We start from the raw sequence: 12638 nt of genomic DNA on the forward strand, positions 1-12638 counted from the left end.
CAGACTTCAACTGGCGATCACAGTCCACCACGAGACACAACTCTGTAGGCAACGCAGGCTTCATCAGTTAGGCTGCTCCTGGAACTACTGCTTTTTAGGAGGACTTAAGAAACAAAACATAACACAGTTACACAGGGCAAACCTATGGATTTACCCAAAGGCTACACTGCAATTCGGAGCAATATTTAGCAGCCAAGAGAGAAAAGCAAACAAGTTTCACAGCTAATGGTTTGTGTGCACTGTGGGTTTCCCTTTGGTTTGCTCCTGGCCGCTTATCTGTGAGTAGGAAGCTCTGCAAGCAGATAGAGGACCCCAATACTTATTTATTCTTGCAAATTTCATACTGTTATTTCAAAAAATAGAAGTGCCGAGGATAACTCGGGCTTTGTTTTCCCTTCTGCCTGTTCTGAGGTGGAGAGGACTGTGGGATGTTTTTAGTCTTGGCACACAACTGCAGAAAAGTCAATCTGTCACAGTCAAGCAGATTTAATATTAGTCATGAATGAGATCATGATTTGCGTACAGTAAGAGTTATTATTTATGGTACAGTGAGCCACTGCAAGAGCCTGTGGGAAGTCATGACTAATTGTATACAGTCCCATAGCTGCACGGGATGGATGAACTCTTTCTTTTACCTAGGGCCAACACTAATACGTTAACCCATGACCTCTCCTCCTCTAATTCCCTTGTCCTTCACATTCTCAGCAATTTAAAGATAAAAACAAATCCCACAATAGCCTGTACTTTGGTACTGGTATAGAAACATGCAAACAAACAGAGCATTAACATAGGTTGTCCACCTGGAACAGGGGTTGTTTGATGGACCACAGAGAAATGTATGTCTGAGGCCAGGCACTCTCAGCAGAACTGCTTATGTGTTTTTCAGGGCTGTGTCTTTGGATTAAAAGAAAACAGTGAATTGGATGAAAAGCAGCAAGAGCTTCATTTGACCTGGCTCACACAGAAGTGGAAGTCAGGCAGAACTTGTTATATTATCAGAATTAGTGACGCAGATTACAATTATTTTAGGATGTTTGAGTGAGGTATGTGTTTGTATGCATTGGAATATATACATTACTGCTGACTTCTTAAAGTTGAATGACATTATTTGCAATAAGAACCACAGCATTTCTATGTTACTTTTGCTGTGATGTGAATGTGTGGCATTCTAGTGATATATCACTTCACTTCTTATATTTCGTAGTATAAATGTTTCCTTGGCCCGTTTTCCCATGTACTTTTAAAATGTGGAATATATTGTTGCTGTTTATGCAAAATAACTGAAGTGGGGAAAGGTTTAATTAGGGATCCTCAGTAAAATGAACCAAAATGTGAATCTCTGTGAAGCACTAGTAAAAATATTTACGTCTGAAATTATGAAAAGGAAAAAGTAAGGATCGGATGAGATCAAATCAACAGAGTTGGAAATTAAATTCAAAGCCACTATCTTAAGAAAAGGACAATAACTACACCAGTTCAGAGTCCAGGTTTATTGAGGAGTATATTAAAAAGTAAGCCTCAAATGACCAATTTCCCCTGACAAGGTTCTAAGTTCCTTTTCTTTCATGCTTGGTTTTCTCTTGTCCAAAGCTCTACAGCAACCGACTCCCAAACTATGGTCCAGGATCTCTGAGGCCACGATAAGCAGCTTGTATCTGGTTTGTGAAACTGTACCAGCTATCTAGAGTTTTTAAGGTAAAGTTCAGTGATAAGAGTGTGGAGTGCTCTGCTGGCCCTCTGGAGATGTGACTGTGGTCCACTGGTCCAGAAACTTTGTGGTACACCTGCCTCTGAGAACCTTATGAGCTTTGGCCTCATTTGGAAATGCGGTATGGATGTGCTTATTTGCTGCTGGTTTTGAATAGGGACTCCACCAGGACCCTGCCACTGGCAGGCAGAGTGCACATCAGGATGGTGCTAGGAAAGAGCCTTGGGTATACATCACCTCACAAATTGTCCTCTCAGGTTCCCAGGCACGTCATCTTGTATTTTCAAGGGGAAATGCGCAGAGCTAATTAACATCCTTCAGCAAAAATATGTTCACATCCTCTTTCTTACCTCTTAACTGTGTGCAGTTAGTGGAACAGAGAAGGGCTTACATGCAAGTAATATAAACTGCATCTCAACATGAAGTCTGTTGAGGTGTTGTGTATTGACAAAGGAAGGCTGACACATTTCATTGGATATTTCTCTCTGTTCAACCCTTAAGGAAAATAAAATCTCATCACATTGCAATATAAAAAAGTGATAGCAGTGTTGATGTGAAAATAGCAAGAGACCTTCTAGAATGTTATGTTTTAGGACTGGATAAAACCCTTAGGATAGTATTACACCACATCTACTTTGCAAATCCCATGCAACACCTGTGGGAGGAGAGGTAATTAATGTGGATGCATCTAAAACTTCATCTTCAACTTACCTTGCAATGACAAAGAGGACACAACTGACTCCAAGGCAGGCTAGGAGAACATACATCCAAATATCAGGAGAAAGAGGGTTTAAAAAGGAGAAAACACCAGGGTTTGTCCCATTTGGCTTCCGATACAAGATACTGATTCCCAGCGTCATGAAGGGCTTGGAAAAATCAATTACTTTCTCTCTTACATAGGTAATAGTCAGGGGAGCAACTGCGAGATCAGCTTTCTGAAAACACAAATGGGAAAATACTCATTCTTTTTCATGTTCAGCAAAGACATTACTGTTTCTTCCATTTTTCCCCCCAAGTGTTAAAAAGTAATCTGAATTTGACTGTAAATCTGAAGTGTATGACAAAATTTAACATTTCTAGGGTATTTTTCGGAACATGACACTGTCTCCTCTTTTTTCAGGCAAAGGGACTTGTGTGACTCATGGGAGTAGGAGAGGTATGACTAGGGACATGGGGTTGGTCCTGTGCAATGGGGCAGACTGCGAGTGAGGACTGCCAAACCATCTGGGAAGGGACTATGTCCACAGCTCAGTGGCTGCTGCAGGGCAGAGGCGAGTTGGAAGCTCAGCCTTTGCCGTTGAAGTTTGCAGCCAAGGGGTGGGCAGGACCCATTGCCCCACTGCAGATGGAAGTTCTCCCAGACACCCACAAACTGGTGTTTCAGACATACTGATGTGACTTCCTACTCTGAGAAATGGCAAAAAAGACAGAGCAGTGGCTCTAAAAAGTGAAAACTAAAGCAAACATTTCATTTGGACTTGCTTAACATAAAATATCACAGGTGAAAGGAGAATAAAGAGAGAAGGATTCAATCTTACATGATCTATGAGTTCTTTGACCATCCCATTCCACTCTCCTTTGTCATTCTGGGCTCCATATTTACCATCAGAAACTAGTTTGACCTCGTAGATGAAGCCTAAAATATTTGACAGCTCCTTTAGTAAGTCCAGGCAATAACCCTCAAATCTGTCATTTCCATACAACGGCTTGTCAGACTTCTTGTACATAACATAGGGATCTTCCTATAGAAAAAGACAGTAGACATGTAGCAACAGAAATGAGATTTGTTTCAGATTATATCAGTTTCTCTAAATTATGTGAATATTTTATAAACTGATTGCAATTAGATGGAAACCAGTAATTTACCGTGTCCATTAAAAGCTGTTTTAGGTGTGTTAACAAATTGACTGAATCAATTAGTGATAAGCACAAAGGCCCTAATTTTCAGTGGAACAGACCATTCATAGCTCCCACGAGCTTCAATTAAAATAGTGCTTAGCAGCTCCAAAATCAGATCCAAGATCTATGCTTTGTATTGTCCCACCCTAAGGGACAGGAAGGGATGTTGAAGGAGAGAGAAGCCTAAATAACAGAAAAAGGAGAATGTAAACCTGGATATTCTGTAAGAAATAAATTTTTATTGAAAAAAAAGCTTCAAATGTATAAAACAGCTGTGAGTTGAGCCAGTATTCACATGAGAGAATGGAGAATAGCATAGGTAGACCACCAAGTACCTTGTGGCTTTTCTTTGTAAAGGATTTTGCAGAGATCAGTGCAAGGAAGTTTCTGCAGTTTAATGTGGCAAAAACCCTCTGTCAATAGAAGAGGTGTGTAGAGGGAGCCTTTGAGCTCTGTCCCTCCTCCTGAGGAGGTAGGTATTACTGGCCAGGGAGAAAGCATGAGGCCAAACAATCTGTGAATACCCAGTTGCATATTTACCATTTATCACAGTAAGGACATACTTCAATCTGTTTATCCACTGTTTGCTACCCTCTTTCATTCCTCTTTATCTCATTTTCAGTAAAAAGGAAGGATGCATAAGCGCCAATTACAAAACTGAGTATTTTTGTATGTTAATTCTTCTGGGAAAAAAAGTATGCAGGGTTTGTCTCTAAAATATTGAAGTAAGCCAACCAATTTTGGAGGCTGAGGTTTCCAAGGGTCTTTCATTAGCAGTGGGGTATTTTTTTAATCAGTTTTGTGGATAGATGAATATGTAAGTCGATTCTGAGCCTAAACCAAAATATCTGCTTGAAACCAGGGTAGTTTAACAAAACATTATTTAACATGGCAGGAAACAGCCGCAGAGTGCAGGGCAGAGTTGGGAAAGGTGGTTGCAGAGAGACATGCAACCTACCATCAGTGATGCTTGCATCCTACACCTCTGCCCAGCAAGACTTACCAAAATGGTGGTGACGATAAGCGTCCGGTTAGCCAGGGAATCAGTGATGTTGGTCGATCGGTCCTTGTTGCTGTCTGTCATGTTAAGGCCACTGTATGAGTTCCAAACCCCAATCTGTGCAGAAGAGAGCGGGTGAGCAGCTGCCCGGCCACAGTGAACCGAAATGTTTTCCTAAACACTCACTGCTTGGGAAGAGCTCACTGGCTCTAGTCACCACAGAAAGAGACACCAGCAGTACGAAATGCTAGAGGAGGAAACGGCTGCAGGTCTGAGTAAGGCAGCAACATCAAACGGCTGATATAGAAAACACAGGGCATACACTGCCCTTTCAAAAGCAGGTGGAAATGAATAAGCTGTAAGAGTGAAAGGCATGTCAATATAGTGGTGTATTAGCCAATTTGCTACAAAGTAGAACATGTTGACTTTGTGTCCTGCTAAAAAATGTCAAATGTCTATTTTTATGAATTTTTAAATTTTTGTAAATGGTAAAGTTGAAACATATGGCAAGACCTCTCTCTTCTAATACAACAGTTTAAAAGCTTGAATAAATATGTTGAAGCAGATTGATGGATGCACTGGCCTTTTGCTTCTGCTGTGCCTTCAGCAGGTTTAGCAAAGATTATTCTGCCATTTCTTGACTACTGTATATGACAGAGCTAGCAAGGTGATACCATTTCACCCACTGATCAGTATTTGTTCAGCAAATACAAGTGGCAAAAGGCAAATTCCTTTATATCTGCAGAGATAGTGAAGAATTACAGTATTTAATGCCCAATCCAAAGCCTCAAGGGAAAAATCTTCATTATTTCTGTGGATTTGTATCTACACCTTGTGAGGACAGAAATTATAACTATATTAATTTATTTACTTAACATAAATGCAGTCTGAAAGCATCTTCAGGTTTTTTTGCCTTTAGATTTACACACACAGCATGGCCGAGGGCTGATGTGAGAAAACTCCAGGCAAGTGGCTGGCTCAGGCAGTTTGGTTTGTAGTGAACATTTGTGGCAAGCACCAGATGGATGACTTGGGGTTCTGACATTGGCCATCCACAGAGCCATTCGCATCACCGTGCCACTCTGCCAGCATGTTTCAGCTGTACCCAGGAGGGATCTGCTTTCAGATCCTCCCTGCTGAGATTGCCAGCGAAGCTGCCAAGTAAGTCTAAGACAAAACTCACTGACTTGTCCTGTGTGCTGAAGGTCTCTATCTGCCATCAGACGCTCAGTCTTTTCAGACTCAAGCTGGACTTTTTTCTTTGGTTGTTAACTGAGACAGAGATGGTGTTGCCTTTGTACCAAACCCAGATTAAGCAGATTAATATGTGCTTGCTGAGTGTGAATTTGGAGCAATATCTGTATAATTTCAAACAAACTCAGGGTTTGTGTCCCTGGGTGCCATTGCTTCCGCCTTTCACAAGCTTTTTTTCCAATGCATGCTTAATGGGGATAATCATGCCATTTATTTATTTATTTATTTAAATTATTTTTTCGAGCATTTATCAGTCATTCCCTTTGTTTCCAAAACTAGATCAAGTTGGAAAACTGATCAGGAAAGTACACACAGAATAAAATATTGGATATTATGTTAGCCTGTGTCAGGAATATAGTAAATAACCAGTGTCCTTGAATTTGCACCAAGGTGACTGAGTTAATCATAAAGCCGTTGTGCTCGTTGTTACTGACTTGTTATGCTTATATTGGCTGGTAGCAGGGAAGAGGAGAACAACCATGAAGAACATGGAGTGACACGGTCACAGTGCATACAAAATACACCAGGAGACTACTCTACATCTGGATAAAAGAATGACACCACAGGTCAGCCTTGATCAGAGTGATGGAGGAGGTCAGAGGGGCACTGGAAGAATGAGGCCAAGGTAGTACATCACTATGGTGAATCCGGGGGATTTATTGCAGTTTAGTGACAAGTTTGAGAGGTGTCATATGCCCTTCTCAGCAAGCCTGTGCTCTGAACCAATTGTAATTTGCTTTAAATCAATTCATCATAACAGGAAATGCCTAGAGTCAAAAGTGAGAATGGTTCAATAGGGTTCTGTGTGTCAGGTAGGATGATCTATTCACCAGTAATGAGGGAAATGGAGGCTTTAGTGCCGTAGCCTGATTCACTGACGATTAAAACAAGGTTATTAAGTATTGGCTTTATAGGATCATGAAAAGAGTGCTATAGGATATTTTGCACTGGTCTACTCTATAGCGTTAAAATCCCTCTCAAATCAACACAAAACCAAAATCTTTTATAATTGTGTATGTGGGAAGGGTGGGAAATAATAAGATCTGTGTGAAATACCTTTAAAATATAATCTTAAGTGTAATAAGAAATTTTGATCTTGTGACTCCAGAACACTTTAAAGGTGGTGAATGCAGTTGTTACCTTCTCCTTACAGCCGTAGGTTGTACCTCCAGTGGGGAGCAACACATGGAGCTGTTCTCTCACTCCCACCTCAGTGCCTTTATCCACCAGGCAGAGTCACCTCACTTTAAAAGAGAGCTGAGATTCCTGGGGTAATTTAGATCTTTTATAAATAAGTTTAGTTCCAATTTCCACGAGTTAGTGAATGACAACATCCACTTAATCATCTATATTCTTTTCTGTAAGGAGCTAATAACACACTAAATTTTGGGTCAACAATGCTCAAACATTGCCTGCACAGTCCACATTTTGTGGGAGGCAAAAAAACTCCCAACCCTGAACATTAAGAGAGTCATTGCTGCTGGCGCCAATATCCATTCACAGTGGTTCAAATTTACCATTCATGGTGAAAGTTAGGCAAATCAGGAAGGGTAACAGCTGAGAAAAGGACTGCTTTTGGTGCAGCCAGGAGCCTCTACTCAAAGAAAGGAAAAGCACAGCTCCCAGGAAACAAAATAATAACTAAAAAATATGCATTTTGGTGAAAAAAGCTGAATCTTGCCAAGATATCAATATATTTTTACTATTCGGAATTGCAGTGTCTTGACTTAGCACAAAACTTATTCTACCAGAAAAATTCATAGAATCATAGAAGGCATTGGGTTAGAAGAGACCTTTAAAGGTCATTTAGTCTAATCCCCTTACAAGTAAGCAGGGACATCTTTAACTAGACCAGTTTGCCCAGAGCCCCATCATACTCTCAGATAGACTGTTGTCTCTAAACTGCAATATGAGAGTCACTGTCAAAACCCAAAGGATGAGTCTGAAGACCCAGTCCAAAGGTTTTTGTATCATCCGTCTGTGTACAAACCTTCTTCCACACTTTATATAAATGATTAGAAACCTCGCCAGCAGCCTTGGTACAGAGAAAAATAAACAGAGTGCTTCATTAAAAATGAAAAGAGAATGAGTCTGGAGAGCTGTGTGGGAGCAATTACATTTAAAATCTCAATTAACCCATCAGCAATTATCATTGCAAGTCAAGCTGGTGTGCGCAGAGCAAGGGACAATGCTGTCTCCAGCTGACATGAGCTGGTGGTGTGGATTTTTGGAGAGCCACAGCAGCCACCTCTGAGGCAGGGTTGGAGGGAGCCCAGTGGAGCCCATGTTTGTTGACTTAGGGCCAGGGCAAGGCCATTCTGTATCCCTCCAGGGCCCCTCAAGTCCTCCTCAGTCTCCAACATGGGCAGGGTTCAGATGCCAGCAGCAGCGCTATCTGGCTAATGTGAAACATGGCCAAAAGTGTTGGTGGCTTTGGGCTCCTTCCTATGGTCTTTGCAAGTCAAGGAGCTCTCCCTGCCTTACACCTCTGCATCTTCAGGAGAATTTGTAAGTGGTAAACTAAGGAAAGCAAGATCCTTTGACAGGGAATTTTTTCTTTTCAGAGGCACATTTTTCTGAGCATCCTGAAGGAACATGAATTTTATTTTTGTTTGAATGCAGAACCAGTTTCTGAAATTGTATCATGCAGAACTTTATGTTTTCAAACAAAGAAGCTACAACTCATTTAGTCCCCTCTAGTCTCACCATTTCAACAAAATTTATGATAAGCAGTTAAGGATGTGGGGAAAAAAGAACTGATCCAGTCTCAAAAGCATGAAGATTTTTTTAACATCTCAACTCCTTTTTAGGTTATTACTCAAGAACGTTCTTTCCGCTCTCCCTCATGTCACATTTATTAAAAGCAGTACAAGTAACATAGGTCTAGGTTTTATCTAGACATACAAATTTTACCACACAAAGTTAAAGTGGCAAGAAATTAAGATAACGTGCACTTTAAAGAATTATTTCCATTCAGGTAACTACTGCCAGTCTCAAATTCCTATCCCATACAACAAAACTCAAGGTACACATTTTAAAATAATAACAAAAATTAGGAGCTTTGTTTTGACTTAAATAATAATGAGAATAGTGCTTTTAACCCCAAGCACAGGAGATTCAAGCTGAGGAGAATGGACTTTCCTACACAAAGGCAAATTAGCTTTCTGCCATCATTTCACAAAAGAGCTGGTTACCTTTTCTGTTCCTTCCTCCTTGAGGCTAATAATGTCCAAATCAAAATCCTTCCGTAAGCCATCTGTTTTGTTGAAGGTTATGCGTCCTGTCAGGCCATCCCACCGTGCCTGTGGGAACACAAAAACACTCTTCCCTGTAACGATTACTGGGAACTACTCTGAAGCCATAACATATATTGCATTTTAAATTAAATGTAGCATTGAATCACTTCCAAATGGCTTTTTAAACATATGTGGCTTTATTACTTCGACAAAAAACATTTTCTTCAACTTTTTTGTGACCTAGTTTCTCTTCAATATGTTTTGCATTTTACAATCAGGCACAAGTTTGTGACAGTTTATATATATTGATTGACATATGTCTAGTACTATATATATATAAAGATATCCTGAAGAGAGAGAAAGAGAGAATAAAACAAGTGCCCAAAGAAGGGGCAGTTTTGCATTACTTAAAAATTCACTAAGAAATTAAAAAAAGCGTCTGCTTTGTTCAAGCTTTGAGTCTAAACCTTGGAGTATGACAGTCTAAATTCACCAGTCTCACTGGAGTGATCTTTACCCCAGCCCAAGACCTTTTAAGTTCTCCATAAGGAACGGGTAAAAAATGGCAATTAGTGCTGAATGGGAGTCCCCAGAACGTCTTTAATGAACAAAGGTGGCTAATCATTTCAACTCACCAAAGCTTTCTCAGCACTTTAGTTGTGCATTTTCCAGTCTCACCTGATAGATACTGCCTCTGCTACTTAGGGCCCAGAAATTTAGATTTTTCCAGGAAGAGATAAACAAAAAAAAGGGCTTTTGTCATTCTTGCTTGGTCTCTTGGACAGGTTAAATCTCCCCTCCCAGCACTGGGCTCCTAGCATTCCTGGACATTCCTGAAAAACTCAGTTGATTTTTTTCACTAATCCCTACTCAGTTTGCATCACCAAGGAAGAAGACACAAGCTCCCACATAAGCAAACAAGGTGCATCATTCCTAATAGGAGCAATGCCACTGCCTGTGCTCACGGGTGTTGATGGCACAATGACGATGGCTCTGAAAATAAGACTTTCAGGAAAAATTCACCCAGTCACAGAGGCCTAATAAAAACTTTGTAGTGTAAATGCAAGTCTTACATATGCATTTGAAGTACAGCATATAAGTTCCATATGATCTGTTTTGGTCCAGGTAGCATTTTACTGTTCTGTCATAATTAAGTGAAATCACATTTCCTTCGTTTTAAACATTAGCATCAGGAGTAATTTTAAGTGGAGGACTATGTACATCAGTCTGTAGAGCCAAGATGATTCCCTGTGCTGGGTAATGCTTCCTCACTGCAGGAGGATCAATGTCCAGAACTGACTTTCTCTGCAAGTTTTCTCTATCTTGTAAGCTTCCCAGCAAGCTCACTTTCTTTTAAATGAGATCTATCTGTCTCTCATATAGCCTCTATTTTGTCCCCAAAGCTGAAGCTTACCTACAAAAGAAAGTATTTGATGGATTTCAAACTGCAGATGATTTTTACAATCTATTTCTGAGAGCTTCCACATTACATTAAATTTGTTAAAGATACAAGAAAGGCTGATGATAAATGACGGCATTCTTCATGTGTCTAAGCCATATAATTCTTATATTAAAAGCTCTTCTACTGCACATTGTTATTTGCTTCATTTAATTTGTTGTAGACAGATGACATAAGGAAAGCTGCATGAAAAAATCAGCAGACTTAAAGAATAGCCTCTCCCCTTCTTGCTAAATCTAAATTCTAGCTCTGAATCTGCAGGATTTAATCTCAGACGCTGGAGTGTTTTCACCATTTGTCTCAGACAAATCTGGTGCATCCAGAGTTTTGTGGAAATATATCAGGATTTCAAAACATGCTTAAGTAACATAAGAATGGAAAAGCACAAATGTAACAAATTTTCTATGAGACTTTCCATCTTAATGACATGGGAACACTGCTGTAAGCAGTGAAACACTTGTGGTTTTGTATACTGATATAATTAAGATAGCAGGAGGGGACATGCATGAAAACATTTCATCATATAATATCTCTTTTTCAGTCTCTCTTTTTATTACTTTAACCCCATCTCTTATTCATAAAGATGGATATTTTTTAAAACATGATCTTTAGAGATCAATTCCTCCTCAGAGGGTAATTTGCTTCTGTGAAATACTCACATTTATTGATTACATATCAGATGCTCAGCTTCTCTGCTAACATGATATGATATTGAATAAAGGAACCAAGGAACTAATACATTATTTTTGGAAATGGTATCAGGAGCCTAAATCTCCATCCTTGTCAAAAAGATTTATGTGGTGAAATGCTAGCTCACTTCTGAAAATACATGTAAGTGCTTCTACCCCCATGCTAAAAAAATGGAAGCAAAAAGTGCTGAAAGCTGCATAGATGTATACTTAAATTTCAAGGTAGCAGAGAAGTGCATATAGCCAGCACTTCTTAAGTCTTACTTAAGTCCCACTTAGACCGTCAAGTAACCACCAAAATGTGACTTAAACTATAAAAAGGAGTCAGGAGGTGTTTCTCAGAAGAATTAATCTTAAATATTGAGGATGTTCTTCAGATCCTGATTGTGAGGCACATGCTTCAAATAGCATTTGAATTCTAAATGTATTTCTGATTGATATTTTATTAATTTTATTTATTCTAAACAAAAATAAAAAAATGGGTTTGAGTTCAGTAGAGCATATTTTAATTTCCAACTTCAAGATAGTTGTGGTATTTGTGTGTCTAGACAGACAGGTGATGTTTCTTTCCTGATCAGAAACAAAAGTTTTCCTTAAGAAACAGTGGGAGGGATGAGCTAAGACCCACGCCTTCTGAAGTCTCTGGTAAAACTTCCAAGGTTTTAATACAATACAAGTCCTAAAGCACAGCTGCCTGCTGCACACAAAGACAGTGAAACGCATCACAGCTCCAAAATCATAGCTGTATACCGGCACTTCCAGATGCCTGTCAGGTAAATCAAGGATGTAGGTGCCTGTTAAGCACTGTGAGCAGGCAGACAGAACAGGCAGCAGTTGCACAGTTCTCAAATGCAATTAATGAACAGAAATGAAGCAGAACTTTCTGAATAGTCAGACACCACCTGACTGTTTAACACAGCAATGAGATTTCATGCTTTTATACACAAGATTTATATCAATTTTCACGTTTCTAGTGACACTCCGTGTTAAATGTTACAGGATATAATAAAAGTTGAATCAGAACTTGATCATCTAATTCATCAAAAGAAATTGCTTTTTTGTACTCTGCTCCTTGCTTTAATATTAGAAGAACTAAGGGCACAATTTGAAACACTTACTGAGAGAATGCATTTTTAATTTTGTTTGTATAATTTTGAGTATAGCTTGCAGCTTAATTAAAAGATGTGATTTTCAGTGGCTTCTCTTTGTAACTTCCTTTGTTTGTCTTATATCCATTTCTGCAAGGTTGCAGCCTGCCTCTGACAACAGGACCATAAGAAAATGTTGTTCTTTCTGGAATTCAGTTTGCAGAGGTAAGGTAATGCAGTATTCATCTGAGGTTCAAACTAAGGTCTCACATTCTTTAATACCATGTTTTATCAGATAATTCTTA

General features: G+C 39.5%; 1 protein-coding gene across 1 annotated transcript in view; it reads right to left on the reverse strand.

The window, feature by feature from the left end:
* The window catches only part of GRIK1 (glutamate receptor, ionotropic, kainate 1), a 75359-nt gene that overhangs the window by 28885 nt on the left and 33836 nt on the right, over positions 1 to 12638 (reverse strand). Inside the window, exons 8-12 of the mRNA XM_010189141.1 lie at positions 9056 to 9163; positions 7852 to 7896; positions 4611 to 4724; positions 3247 to 3450; positions 2420 to 2643 (exon numbers count right to left, since the gene is read on the reverse strand). Coding sequence (XP_010187443.1) covers positions 2420 to 2643; positions 3247 to 3450; positions 4611 to 4724; positions 7852 to 7896; positions 9056 to 9163 — 695 coding nt within the window. The remainder of the gene's footprint in view (positions 1 to 2419; positions 2644 to 3246; positions 3451 to 4610; positions 4725 to 7851; positions 7897 to 9055; positions 9164 to 12638) is intronic.

The sequence above is a fragment of the Mesitornis unicolor genome, unplaced genomic scaffold, assembly GCF_000695765.1.
Source record: "Mesitornis unicolor isolate BGI_N332 unplaced genomic scaffold, ASM69576v1 scaffold6380, whole genome shotgun sequence".
Taxonomy (NCBI): domain Eukaryota; kingdom Metazoa; phylum Chordata; class Aves; order Mesitornithiformes; family Mesitornithidae; genus Mesitornis; species Mesitornis unicolor.